Source organism: Nanorana parkeri, unplaced genomic scaffold (assembly GCF_000935625.1).
Source record: "Nanorana parkeri isolate BGI_ZX_2015 unplaced genomic scaffold, ASM93562v1 scaffold1077, whole genome shotgun sequence".
Lineage (NCBI taxonomy): Eukaryota > Metazoa > Chordata > Amphibia > Anura > Dicroglossidae > Nanorana > Nanorana parkeri.
The window spans coordinates 295,858-309,979 of NW_017307345.1; the positions used below are offsets into that span (position 1 = coordinate 295,858).

Sequence of the window (14,122 nt, forward strand, 5' to 3'; positions counted from 1 at the left end):
CTCTATTGTGTTCAATGGTATCCATTTCGTATCCATATCCATTTCGAAGATGGTCCTTATGTTTAGTAAATGCAAGGTTGTAATGTATATCTAAAGCCAAAAGTTTTTTTGTTTTATTTTGCCTTTGGGTAGAATTAGGAATTTTTCAAACCTTTGTCAGGTTCTTATTAGTGTTTCTCCACTGGGGAGATTCACCCTCTCTATTTGTCCCAGTGACCATTGTCACCAAGACAGGCATTGATAGGATATTGTAACCTTTTACAATTGTCACTTGTTTGGGTGACAACTGTCTAAGAGGGAGTTTTCACTTTGGAGAGATTTGTACTCACTTCCTGTTGTGTATCCAGAACAGGAAATTAAGGGAAATGTCTCCAACAGGCAGGACTGAGGCAGAGGCTTCAAAGGTACCTGCCTTGGTTGCTGCACTAGTGGGGGTTGCTGGGGTGGGAGTCACTTCTTCTACATCGCGTGGCTTCTTTTCACAACGTAAATGAATGACTTTTGACCAGGAGCCAGGCAATAGTACACAGATCCAAACTTGTGGCTCACAGCGTGTTCATAACATGCAGCCAACCAGAAACTGTAAACACTGTCACATGTGTCAGTATAAGACATGTAATGCATAGGCTCTGATAAGGACTTTGTGAACCACGGGGATTGGAGCTGTACAGCACTACCAGCTTCCTCTTTAAAGGAAAGCCTTAGCTAGTGTAAAACAGAAACACAGAACTATGGGAACACAAAAAGAACATGCAACAGCAGAAGAAAAACAAGTAAATACATATAACTGGTAAATTATCACTACTCCATTTTCTTACTAGAGTCCCATTATAGAACTGTGATATGTGGTGTGATGCAAACTTTTGACTTTAGACTTTAAACATTGACCCAAACCTGGGTAGGAGTTATATGGAAAATACAATATCTGACCTCCTTAACTGGCTGCTATGCAGATTCACTGTGATCAGTACTTCCTTGTTCATTGATCTGGATCACACATGCAGATCAGTCAAGTCAGGAGTCTTTATCAGCATATTTGTTCCAGGTCAACTAATCAAAGTATTACCACCAAAGGGTCAGCAAGACAGCCAGGCAACTAGCATATCAGAAGGAGAGGCCAGCATTGGCATTCACTACCTTTCTCTCATGACTGGTTTCTTTTAATACTTGGAATATAAAAGCACATGTACTTTGCATAGTGCACTTACCTCAAGAACAGATTCCTTGATCTTAATGGAATGTCCATTGCTAATCCTGCTTTGGTAACATATTCTGATTGCTTTCATTTATTTTTACCTGTAATGCTGTCTGCATGTTCATTAGTTATGAGAAACGCACTTCAGTGGTGTGAAAAAGCCATTACTCTCACCCTAAACATTCAGAAGGACATTACTAACACATCTGATTTTTCTGCATTTCATGAATAGCTTGTACCTGTAATATGCATTATTTATTAATTCATCAATATATAATTACTTTTCTTGCCTTCAGGGCCTGGAGCCTATAATCCAGTCATGAAACCAGTCATTCAAACTCCATCTTCTGTTCCCAAAGAAGAACGTTTTAAAGACCCAAAAGAAGTTACACCTGGTCCTGGATCATATGAGGTACCGCACAATGTAGAACTGACTCTATTATGCATTTAAGATATTTTTTCATTAGTTAACAGAATAATGGTTTCCAAAATCTGGCAATACACTGTAAGGAACGTTATTGTAAATATATTTATACAGTGTGGAAAATAATTATTTGATCCCCTGCAGATTTTGTAAGTTTGAAAAAACACATGATACAAATGTTAAAATTGAATTGCAGTTTAGTGAGTAAAATAAGTGTTTGATCCCCAAGCAAAACATGACTTAATACTTGGTGGAGAAACCCTTGTTGTCAAGCACATAGGTAAGATATTTCTTGTAGTTGGTTACCAGGTTTGCACACATCTCAGGAGGGATTTTGGTCCACTCTTCTTTACAGATCTTCTCTAAATCATTAAGGTTTCTTGGCTGTCGCTTGGCAACTGGAAGTTTCAGCTCCCTCCATAACTTTTCTATAGGATTAAGGTCTGGAGACTGGCTAGGCCACTCCATGACCTTAATGTGATTCTTCTTGAGCCACTGCTTTGTTGCCTTGGCAGTATGTTTTGGGTCATTGTCATGCTGAAAGACCCATCCACGACCCATCTTCAGTGTTCTGGCTAAGGGAAGGAGGTTCTCATCCAAGATTTTACAATACATGGCCCCGTCCATTGGCCCCTCAATGCTGTACAGTCGACCTGTACCTTTAGCAGAGAAACATCCCCAAAGCATAATGTTTCCACCTCCGTGCTTGACTGGGTCATCCATGCTTGACAGGGATGGTGTTCTTAGGGTCATAGTCAGCATTTTTCTTCCTCCAAACACTGCAAGTCGAGTTAATGCCAAAGAGCCCAATTTTTGAATTTTGGTCTCATCTGTCCGCAGCACTTTCTCCCAATCCTTCTCTGAATCATTTAGATGTTCATTGGCAAACTTCAGAGGGGCCTGTACATGTGCCTTCATGAGGAGGGGGACCTTGCGGGCGCTGCAGAATCTCAATCCATGGCGGTGTATTGTGTTACCAATGGTTTGTTTGGTTACTGTGGTCCCAACTGTCTTGAGATCATTCATAAGATCCTCCCGTGTAGTTCTGGGCTGATCCCTCACTTTTCTCATGATCATCCTTACCCCATGAGGCAAAAGCTTGAATGGAGCTCCAGACCGAGGGCGATTGATGGTTATTTTGTATTCCTTCCATTTGCAAATAATCGCTCCAACAGTTGTTTCCTTCTCACAAAGCTTCTTGCTGATAGTCTTGTAGCCCATTACAGCCTTGTGCAGGTCTACAATCTTGTCCCTAATGTCCTTTGACAGCTCTTTGGTCTTTCCCATGGTGGTGAGGTTTGAGTGGAAGAAAGAGATTCTGTGGTCAGGTGTCTTTTATATACATAACGAGTTGTCGTTAGGAGCACCTTCTTAAATTGACAGAACTAATCTGTGTACCACATAACCAGTCTGTGGGAGCCAGAATTATTGTTGGTTGGTAGGGGATCAATTGCGTATTTTACTCACTGAACTGCAACTCAATTTATAACAATATTTGGATCATGTGTTTTTTTCTGCATTTTTGGTTGATATTCTCTCTATTGTTGAAAATACACCTACGATAAAAATTATAGACCTTCCATTTCTCTGTAGGGGATCAAATTATTATGTTCCTCACTGTATGTTAGATGCCTTTGATAGGGTCAGTATATCCAAAATGGACATGAAAACTTTGGGTAAATATCAGCAGGTTAACCCAACAACTTCCTGTAGTGACCATCACAAGGCCTTTTCATTCTCCTTTACTAATTATGCTCTATTCATTATATGGAATGCAACAGGAGATATAAGCCTATTCACTGTGACCATTCTGTGGCAAGGAGCCAGATAAGTGAGCTCCAAAGTGGAGATGTCATTGCTATTAGATGTCAATTGCTGGCCAAGCTCACACATTCCTATCCATATATAAATATGTCTACTTTGGGCACAATGATCCTCTAAAGAACCTGTTTATATATTTTTGAGGTGGGGTTGGTCAGTGTGCAAAACATCTTCTGACAATGTCTTCGGTCTGGTGTCATGCTACAAGAACAATCAAATGTATTGCTCAGGAGCCTGTAGGATCATTGAGAGTGTATATATTTTGTTTAGTCTGCATATTAAAATGATTTGTCAGTCACACTTGTCTCTCTGGAGATCTGATTGTTACTTTCCTCTATCAAAGATGATGAGTTTTGACAGCAATACATGATAAAGATGTTAGTATTTAGGAATCTCTTCTTTTATAGCTTCTGTTATGAGGCATAGGTGTGCTGAAAGATTGGTTTAATGTAACTATATAGCATAGGGTAGGAAGTTCAAGGTTATAAAAACGGCAATTCTTGCAGTATAATACATGTACATCTATTTATTTTGTCCCAGATGTTTATTATGGATCTCACTAAAAGCATCTGTCACAGCATCCACCCTCTCTGAATATACTCATGGTTCCTTTGTGCTCAGTATAAGCAAGTATCTTCAATAAGTATCTTCAATCATTCTTACTTAACACAGTAAAGAAAAAAGCAGCTTATAAAATATCCTCCTGACCCTAAGCAGCAATCACATGTGATTGATAAGTAGTCTGTAATCAGTATATTAAACTCTTATTAGTCTTTTGCATAGCATTTTGGCTGTTTGCATTACTATACTAAACAGGGTAGAATCAGGCTTAGCTGAACACTATACACTCCTAAAAATATTATTTTAGAATTTCAGGTGAGTTCAATGGTTGACAAATGACAAATGTGTGAACAAGCCTTTAGTCACCTACGATTTCTCTTTTTGTGTTACAACTATGCAGTGGGAAATCTTCCTTTGCCACCTATAGGTACAGGCGTACTATACCTAATGGTAAATATAGCCTTGGATACCTAATTTTAGTAAAGTGCCCTTTCTAAAACTAGATTTTGTGAACCGATAATGTTTTTTTTAGAACATGGTAGATGGTGAGATTCTTTCATGTTGCCGAGAAACTTTTTAGGGACATAATAAACCCATAGCAAAACCGTAGTCTATGTGTCTTAGTGAGTACTTGAGGTATATTTCCATCCAAAAAACACCTTTTAATACAGTTTTCTATCAGTGTGCAGTTTCTTGCATTCTCACATATTAAAATACTAGCTTCTTTCTTACTACTCTTGCAAGTGACAATAATAGATTGATAGAGATACTCTGAAAGGAAACCTGTCCTGAGTGATATGTAGGCTTCCATCTCTAGCCTGCTGCTTAAAATGCTGGTTGCTTGGCTGTCTATGGTTTCAATACTTTCAAAGTCACTGACCAAGAACCAATATGGTGGAAATGAAGCCAGAAGTTACTGGCAAACACTAAAGCACCACGACAGCCAGGTCAGAAGCAGGTCAGCAATGGCAACCTACATATCTTTCTACATGTTTTTCTCTATAAAGCTTTCCTTTTAGCAAGCTGACAATAGAGGAATGATCCCATCAAATTCTCCTTTATTTTTTGGCATCATTAGCAATTCAAAGAATGTTTGCAATTTATATTGCTTTTTCAAATGTTTAGTTTTACTTTCTTTAAAAGTTCACCCTGGGGTATGTAATTAGCTATTTAACAAGCCTCCAGAATCGATAAAGAAAAAATATCAACCTTTGTGCAGGATCTGCAGTGATTATAAATGTCATTCCCACCTAATAAAAATGCACTAGCAGCTTATTGATAATTATGCTAATATAGACATTTGAGACTTCAAAAATCACTTAACTCTCTATTGCATCCATACAGCGGGTGAGACTTTTTCAATGATGTAGCAGCTTTCTTTTGTTAGTATAGTGGTCTTTTGTTAGTATAGTGGTACTGTGGAGGAGCTCTCGCACCAACAAAATAACTCTGAGATACTCTCTTAGAACGCTGATATATTAATGCAAAGCTGTGCACAAATCTGTAATATTATCTCAGAATTATTTCAGCCTGGTGTTTGGGAAGCAGTGAGTTAAAGTACAGTTAGTTTCCCCTAGGCCCCACAAAAATGAAATCCTATGAGACTTCAAACCTCAGATGTTAGTGAATGTAAGCTTTTTTTTAATGGTATTATTTTCTTCAGTTTTAAGAAGAATATGGACATGTTACAGGTCTTTACCAATGGACCTAAAAAAAAAAAGTAGATAATTGTTCACTTTCAAAACTGTATGTACACTCTGCAAGGTAGATATTCACTTATGACCACATTGAAAAGCCAATAAACTGATATTTGTTTGAACGGGGCTTTTAAGGTGCCCCACCACACCATAATACATAAAAACATAAATGTATTCAATGTCTTGTATACAAACAACAAATTTAAAACATTACGTAAGGAATAATGTATAGTTCATCAATTGTACAATGTATAAAGTTGTCCCTAATAACATAAGGGATACCTCATTGGACCTCTCATATTAACTCAAACAAGAGCGTTCAGACTACTGTGCATGATTATTCATTAATTGCAGGTAGATTTAGAGTTGCCCAATCTTAAACGCATTTCCTCAGGAAAAGGAGCTAACTTGAGACAACTAATAATCATTTGATGGACAATTGATGGCAGGGGAAGCCACACATTTGGGAGAGAAAAAAACAGTCAGCTCAAAGATGCCAATGACGAGGAGTGCACAGAGACAACCAGAAGGGGAACAGGAGCCCCCATCTAAGGGCCCCGGTAATCGAGGGAATATTTGTTAATTCATTTTGGTTAGGGATATATCATCCTGGATCTCATAATTCATATGTGTCATGTGTGTCCTAGACATCCTTGCTCGCTTATACTTGTCCTCATCTCCAGCTCCTCTCTGCTCTGCTTTACTTTGAAAACCCAATCAAGTACAAGTGGGAAAAGATAACAAGATTATTATTGGCATATTATCAGATGATTGAAGTGAACACAGCCTTACCTCATTCTCTAAGTTATATGATTCTTCATATTGCAAGTGAACATAGATTTTCTAATGTGAAAGTTCACTTTGCTCCTTTAGTAAATCAACCCCACTGTGTATCTTAAGCAAACATGTTTTGGCTTTAGATGCACAGTGGGATTGGTTTACTAAGGTGAACACAAACTCATTGTTAAACTGGACTTACCAATTTTTAGTTACACAATATGGTTATCATTTTATATATCCATACTGAGCCTGAAACCCTGTTCTCCAACTCGGGCAATCGAGCATGTATGGCAGAGACTGGGCACTTGGGGGCCTGCCATGGAGCTTCAAATATCAGCATGTTATTGCAGACAGATCCTGTACACACACCTGTAGGTACCCACCGTGCAACTACTAGATTTGTGACTTAAGTAATATTTCACCAATAACTTTTTTGGGGATAGAGGAGAAATTAGACATCAAAGTAAATAGCAGACACCTTTTCTTAAAAAAAAGAATATACCGGAAAAACATTATTTTTCACTCATTCTCTTTTTGCAACCCTTGTGATGCTCCCCCCTCCCCCAAGCCACCGCTAGCAACCAGTCAGTGAATGGTTTGGCGCTCCAAAATAAAAGGTATAATTGGGGCACATTTACCATAGAAAAACATGGGGATAACAGTAGCATGATTTGAGACTGACAAGGCTACATGGGATTGTGACAATATTCTGACAACAAATGGGTGATCATTACAATATTTGGCCAACAAATGAGTGATGGTGACAATACACAACTCAGAAACAAGTAATCGTGACACTACACAGGCAATTGTGACTATATGTGGACATTTGGGTCATTAGTACAATATGCTTTCCAGAAAGTGGCAATTGTTACAATACATGGACATGCAAGAAGCTTTGCCCTCCTTTTGGGCTTCACTGTACATAAAGTGTGGCTTATTTAGGCCATCTGGAGAGGAAGGTGCATGTATTGTGTCAGTGCCAAGTACAGCGGACTACCACATACTGGTGAAAGCATGGCATTCATGTTTGAGTTGACCAGCGTCTTCCACTTCAACACTGTGTGTGCAGCCTAGTGTCCAAGTTGTGTGTCTGCAGTTTACCAGTAAATACAAAAAAAGGTCACAAGCACTCCAGCATGTAGAAAAGTCAATGTTTACTGACTTCATAGGTGTCACATCATCAGAGCGATGTTTCAGAACAGCAAAGTACCTTCCTCAGGCAAACAGATAATGATCTTCATTATCCTTTTTCCCCAAGGAAACATCGCTCTGATGATGTGACACCTGACATTGACTTTTCTACATGCTGGAGTGCTTGTGACCTTTTTTGTATTTTTTTGACTTATTTTGTAGAGGCATCCGCGGTCATTTTAGCACCCACCCTACAATTAGGGTTTTCTATCCGGTCAGTAGTGCAATGGGTGTGTATGCTTTTTGCAGTGTACCAGTGACACTTAGTCACTGGATTTCTTCATAGCAGACATTGCGCCACATCAAGATAGCAATGCAAAGCTGTCATCACACATAATATGTTTGATCTGCCTCTGTCTTAGGAAGTCATTGTTTCTGTTACAAAACAATGTGCAGCAGTAAAAATCCACACAAATAATGCTGACATTTGTGAGTCATTTCTTTGTAAAAAGGGCACTGATTATGCTAATTAAAGTGTAAAGCTAGCAGTGAGATGTTTGCCCAATGGCCTGGGAACCGTATCACATTTTTAAATCAGGTATATGTGAATGATATAGCTGCACATTGATAGTTCTGGATATATGTCCATGACAGCAGTATAACTGTATATGCAAAGGCTTCCAAGGCATGTCACTGTTTTATTTTTTGCTAGAACAGGCAGTAAACTACATAACTGCAAATACATCTTTATAATCCATGCTAACTCCATTCCAATCCATCCCTGCATCTATTTCATTGAACTTAATAAACCATTTCGCGTATATATTCCCCAGCAACTAATTTACAGTGACTCCTGGTCACATTTCAGTGGGCTGAGACCATTATTTCTGTGTTGAGCTTCCAACACTCGGTAAGCCATTGCTCCAATAAATGAAGGTTGTTCCTAGGCCAAATGAAAGAGCTAATCACTGTTAGCCAGATGCACCTAATAAAATGATGGTTCAAGGCGTATAATATTCGTCCCTCACTATGATCTTTGCTTCTGTATGAATGTTATAGTTTGGTCCCTTTTACTTAGAAATATCTCTCCAGCTCTTCCGATGCTGTTTGCATTTAAATTGGTAAATGTCATATCTGGAGAAAAACATTTCACTAGATTGGCAGCATTCAATGTCAATATGCAAAGAACTGAATGTTTTTAAAAAAACAATCATTTCAGTCTGACAGAACAAATCTTGGTAGTAATGGCTCCAGTCACTAACATGAGATATCTGATGTATTTTAGGTGAGCTGGAAATGTTCATCCGTGGCGTATGTGAGTGGTGTATTTCTTGCTCTATTTTCTCTTTCCATTAAATAAATCTTTATTTAACAATAACATCATGTTACTTTTAGAACAAAGCTGCAACGTAATTAAAGTATATCAATAATGGTTCAGTACAATTCCTTGTATCTCTTCATCAGCTGTAATTGGTAATACCTAAGAATTATGATATACATTTCAGAAGAAAACATTAAATAAGTAGAGCAAATGTCAAACCTGAAATTGATCCAACTCTGTTTTTGTGAATTAATCATTTGATATAATACAGTGGTGTGGAGACTGTGATTAATATTAATAAAGTAATTATCACCAATGTTTGTAAAGGCTGCTATATTTAAATTAAATATTTAGCATTTATGTATTTAAATAGCATTCTTCAACCCAACAAAAAATAATATAACTGAAGTATATCCAGACTTTATACATGGAACAGAATTTCAGTTTGAAAATGGCTTTATAAGTACACATATGGGAGGAGAGACTGCATCTCCTGTTATTCATGTTCAATGTATATAGGCATTCCTACAGAAGCTGTGTAGGCTTTTTCCTGCCTGAAGCCCTGGTCTGTTGGAGTGAAATATAGACAGGCAATTTCTTGGCAACAAGTGAAAACGTTTGCACCAGAGTCCAGAACTGGAGAAGGAAACGGTGCAAAAAACAAAAACACACACAACAAAACTGTTTTGAAAAAAATGCATCACCTTCCTAATTTGCAGTGTTGCTGCAGTTAAATCCATGAAAAGCATTACCAGTCCAACCCAAGTCCCTTCTAGTGGACAGTGCGGGTATTGTACATGAGTATCTGGACGGTCCAAATAAGTCATGTAATCGGATTTCAGCGTAAAGGGAAAGGAGTTACTCACGCAGTCTGCCTCAGATCGGGGCAAGGAGACATTCAGTAGTTCACACTTCTGCAGGTTCACCCGATAATTGGACATGTGGCCAAATAGCTTAAATTCCTCCATCAGGGAGGGGATGCCCACAATGGGATTCACAAGGTATAGAAGCAAGTCGTCCGCGTAGAGACCAAGTTTATGCACTTGGCCACCTATCTGAAGTCCCCGGATGGAGTCATTGCCTCTAATCGCATTAGCCAAGTGCTCCATTACCAGGATATAGAGCAGGGGGGAAAGGGGGCAGCCCTGTCTGGTGCCATTATATATCGGAAATGGCGCTGACAGGTTCCCGTTGACCCGCACCCTTGCAAAGGGCCGGTGATACAATGCCATTATCCTGTCAACAAACTCAGGGGGGAGACCCAGGTGCAGTAGAGAAGCTTCTAGGAATGACCAACTGACTCGGTCGAAAGCTTTCTCCGCATCTACGGAGAATAAACAAAAGGGCTGTCCGTGGGACCGGGCGTAGTGTATCAGAGTGATTGTGCGTTTGGTGTTATCCTTAGCACTGCGCCTGGGTACAAACCCCACCTGATCTTTGTGAATGAGCTGTGGGATCAAGTCAGTTAAGCGATGTGCCAAGAGTTTGGCATACAACTTAACGTCCACTTTGATCAAGGAAATAGGACGGAAGTTGTTGCAGTGCATTGGTGTCCTTGCCTGGCTTGGGTAGAACCACAACGTGAGCCTATGGCGGTCGTTCCCGGGTGGATAGCAGGAGCACACTTTACATGCGTCCGTCCACGGCCATGAGCAAGCCACGCCCCTCAGACTTATAATTCAGTGGTCCAGGAGGATTGAGAAAGATCTGCTCTAGGATAGCTAAATGTTCCTTTAACATGATCACATTAGAATCAGCTTATAAAGATTTTCACATGTGATACTGGAACCAAAGCGGTTTTGTCCTATAGTGACAGTTGCTTTAGAAGTTGTGGTCAAAAAGGTGATGTCCTACATACCTGATAGTCCTGTCCAATATTAATTTTCTTCTCGTCTAAACAATTCGGCCTCATTAAACCTAATTTCATATTACTTTCTTTTGCATCACATAATTCTGGGGCTCACTACCTCCAAGTACAAGCAGGCCCCTATTATTTTTTGGATGGCAATTAAATCATAGCCAAAGCCTGGAGGAAAGCCAGTGTTAACTTGCGGAGGTAAGAGAACATGAATATCCTGCTCGTCAATGAAAAGATATCCAGAATCTGCAAGGATTCACAGCCTACATTTCTTAAAATTTGGTATCCCTTCATTGAATCCCTCTAGTCTTAACTATCTATAAACCCCTTATCTCTTCCTAAGACCAGAGCCCTTGGAGGACACTTAATTCTCCCTTTTCTATTTCCCTTTTTCTCCTTATCCTCCACACTTCCTCCTCTCCTTTCTTTAGGGTTCTCCACCTCGAACCCTCTCATCTTGGGACGATAGCCTGTCCTCCTGCCCTGCTTTTCCCTGGCAAGATCATAACACCCCAGGCTGGCCTTTGACAACCTGCTGTCAATTCCTGTTATTGTGATTACCTAAACCTCATGTTGTACCTAATGTGTTTTTTGATTACCCCTGCAAGGGCCAATCTGTTGGTATATTTTACTTCAAAAACGAAAATTCTTGTAACAGAAAATGTCTATTGTCTGCTGTCATGCTGATCGAATGACTTTGATAACCCATGAGTCACTGCTCTAGAACAAACATGCATAAAAGAGTTATTTCTTCACTCTAGCTTCACTGGTTATTCTCCAAGTCTGAGGATTGGCATTTGCACCAGGCAACTAGCATTATTCTTGATATTTCGCTTGACACAGGCTTCATTTAAACAATGTAACACAAACATATTCATTAAATGTGACACCTAAATAGTCTATTATTTAGAACCTACATGGCTATAAATTTTATATCCTATGTAAGAGCCATTTGAGTGCCTTTTATAATGACATATTCTAAGATGTAATATTGAGTTTTATTTGCTGGTTTAAGAGTTTGTGAAGATGTCAGATGCTATTAGTCTGTGCATTCCTAAGCAGAGAAATAAATTGAAGCTGCTCTGCATACAAATCATATGGGATAGTGAAAAGCCAAAGGAAGCATTTTTTGTAATGTAACGTATTATACTTGTAGGTATAGAAATCTCATGTACCACAATTATGATAGCATAGCAGAAGTCTCATCTTTATTCAGAGTCAGCAGATGTTAAAATAATTGATCTGATCTCCCCTCTGAAGAATTTTAATGATGACAAAAAACTTCCAATTTAGACACATTCATGTGTATGCATACAGAAACAAATTAGAGATATGAGAGAAAACACCCTAACAACATTTTAATACAGTATTTAGGAGCACTGTATGTTGTGATGGATGCTTATGTTTTAAATATGCATGCGGTTGTAAGGCTATTATTTTTATTCCGTGCTATTCTTAATAAGCCCGTAAATCCAGCTGTGCTTTTATTTAACCACTTCAGTCTCTGGACTTTTTTTGTTGTTAACCCTTTAAACCATTAATACCAAATTAACCTTCCTATATTATTACTATAATATAGTCGGGATGCATAAATAGTAATACATATGGGTGCCTTTTATATTTTTTAATAGTACTATTTGCTGCAACAAGGGTTAAAATACCCAGCACTAGCACCATGCTGGATTTCCATTCCTCTTCTTAATACAGAGTGCATCATCTCAGGTCTCCAGCGGTTCCACGCACTTCCTTCCCAGTGCTCCAATTAACACTACTGCTCAGTGAATGTGAGCACTAATGATTGGAGCACAAAGAAGGGGGCTTGTCAGACTTGCTGCAGCAAAAGCATTAAAACATTATATTTATTACTATTAATGCATCCTGATTGGACTACAGTAATCATATAGGATTCAGTGTGGTTTTAAGTTGCAGAACCTTTTTTGTTTTAGAGATATCTTGGTCAGGGGCACAGTACAAATTACAGGGCCCAGAATGGTAGTTAGCAAAATGTAGCCATGAAGCCTACTGTTACTAGGTTGTATTACAATAATTATTTTATGTATGTAATTATTTTTACCTTTAAAATAAAGAAATCAGCAAGGTGAGTGCAATGTAAAAGAGGATTATTTATTGGAATTAACTATCTTAGACATGCTAAATTTGGCTGGACTTTGATTATCCCTCTTTGTTATTTTATCAGGGACTGGACTATAGCCCTGGGTGTATAAAAAGAATGCATACACCCGTGGGAGGCAAAATCCCAGGTTTGCTCCTTCTTATTTTTTTAAACGTAGTTTCTTTTGCAAGGAACCATGAAAGATGAAACAAAAAGGAATGAATACATCATTAGTGTACTTTATACCCATGTTTCTCATACAAGGTATATCAAACTGTGTGGGTACAAATATCCATGGTAATTTCGACAACACTATATAGGTATCACATGCGAGGCTGTTTGACACTAAAATCTGGCCCGTAAGACAGCAGCGTCACCAGGCCGGGTGTCACCCAGTGTGGCCGCTAGGTGTCCCCTGGTGCGCACGTGATTGCGTATACGCACACAATGACATCACATGCACTTCACTGCCGGTGGCCTTTTTGGCAATGGATGCCGGCAAAGAGAGGAAGGATGTTCAAACAGTGGGATAAGATATTCTGCCGGGTCCCCTCCTCTCTCGTGTAGTTGTTTTGTGCCTCTGTTCATGATTGAGTGCCTGACTATTCAGAGGGGGTGACACCAAAATGACTGTCAGTCATCTCGGTGTCACCCCCTCTGATGGTGTCACCTGGGGCGGGCCGCACCCCCTGCCTCTGCCATAGGGCTACAAAATAAACAGTAAGCTTTGATCTAAATCTGAGAGTTTATGTACAGTAAAGCAGCAGCATGTGGATAGTGCATACATTTAATGATACTCATGCCACTACCCAAGGACACCCAAGGAAGTCATATATAAAGTTCATGATGCTGGTTCCACTACTTAAGCACACTATTTACCATGCATACATTTCATGATGTCTGTACCACTACCCAAGGACACTCTTCACCATCTATTCATTTGCTGATGCCCATGCCAGCACACAAGGATACTATTAAACTTATAAAATACCTTCATGCCTGTGCCACTACTACACTATTCTATGTGATAAAATGTATGATGTCCATTATTCACTGTGTACAGTATACATTTCACAATGATTGTACCATTACCCAAGGACGCTACTTACCATGTAAAAATTTCAGGTACTCATGATGCTACCCAAAGGTGCTATTTTCCATGTATATATTCCATGATCCCCTTGACACTACCCAAGATGAATATATATATATATATAT

General features: G+C 39.1%; 1 protein-coding gene across 1 annotated transcript in view; it reads left to right on the forward strand.

Moving 5' to 3' along the window:
- Positions 1-14,122, forward strand: part of STPG2 (sperm tail PG-rich repeat containing 2) — a 381,107-nt gene that overhangs the window by 234,857 nt on the left and 132,128 nt on the right. The window contains exon 13 of the mRNA XM_018567630.1: positions 1,492-1,607. Within this exon, the coding sequence (XP_018423132.1) occupies positions 1,492-1,607 (116 nt within the window). The remainder of the gene's footprint in view (positions 1-1,491; positions 1,608-14,122) is intronic.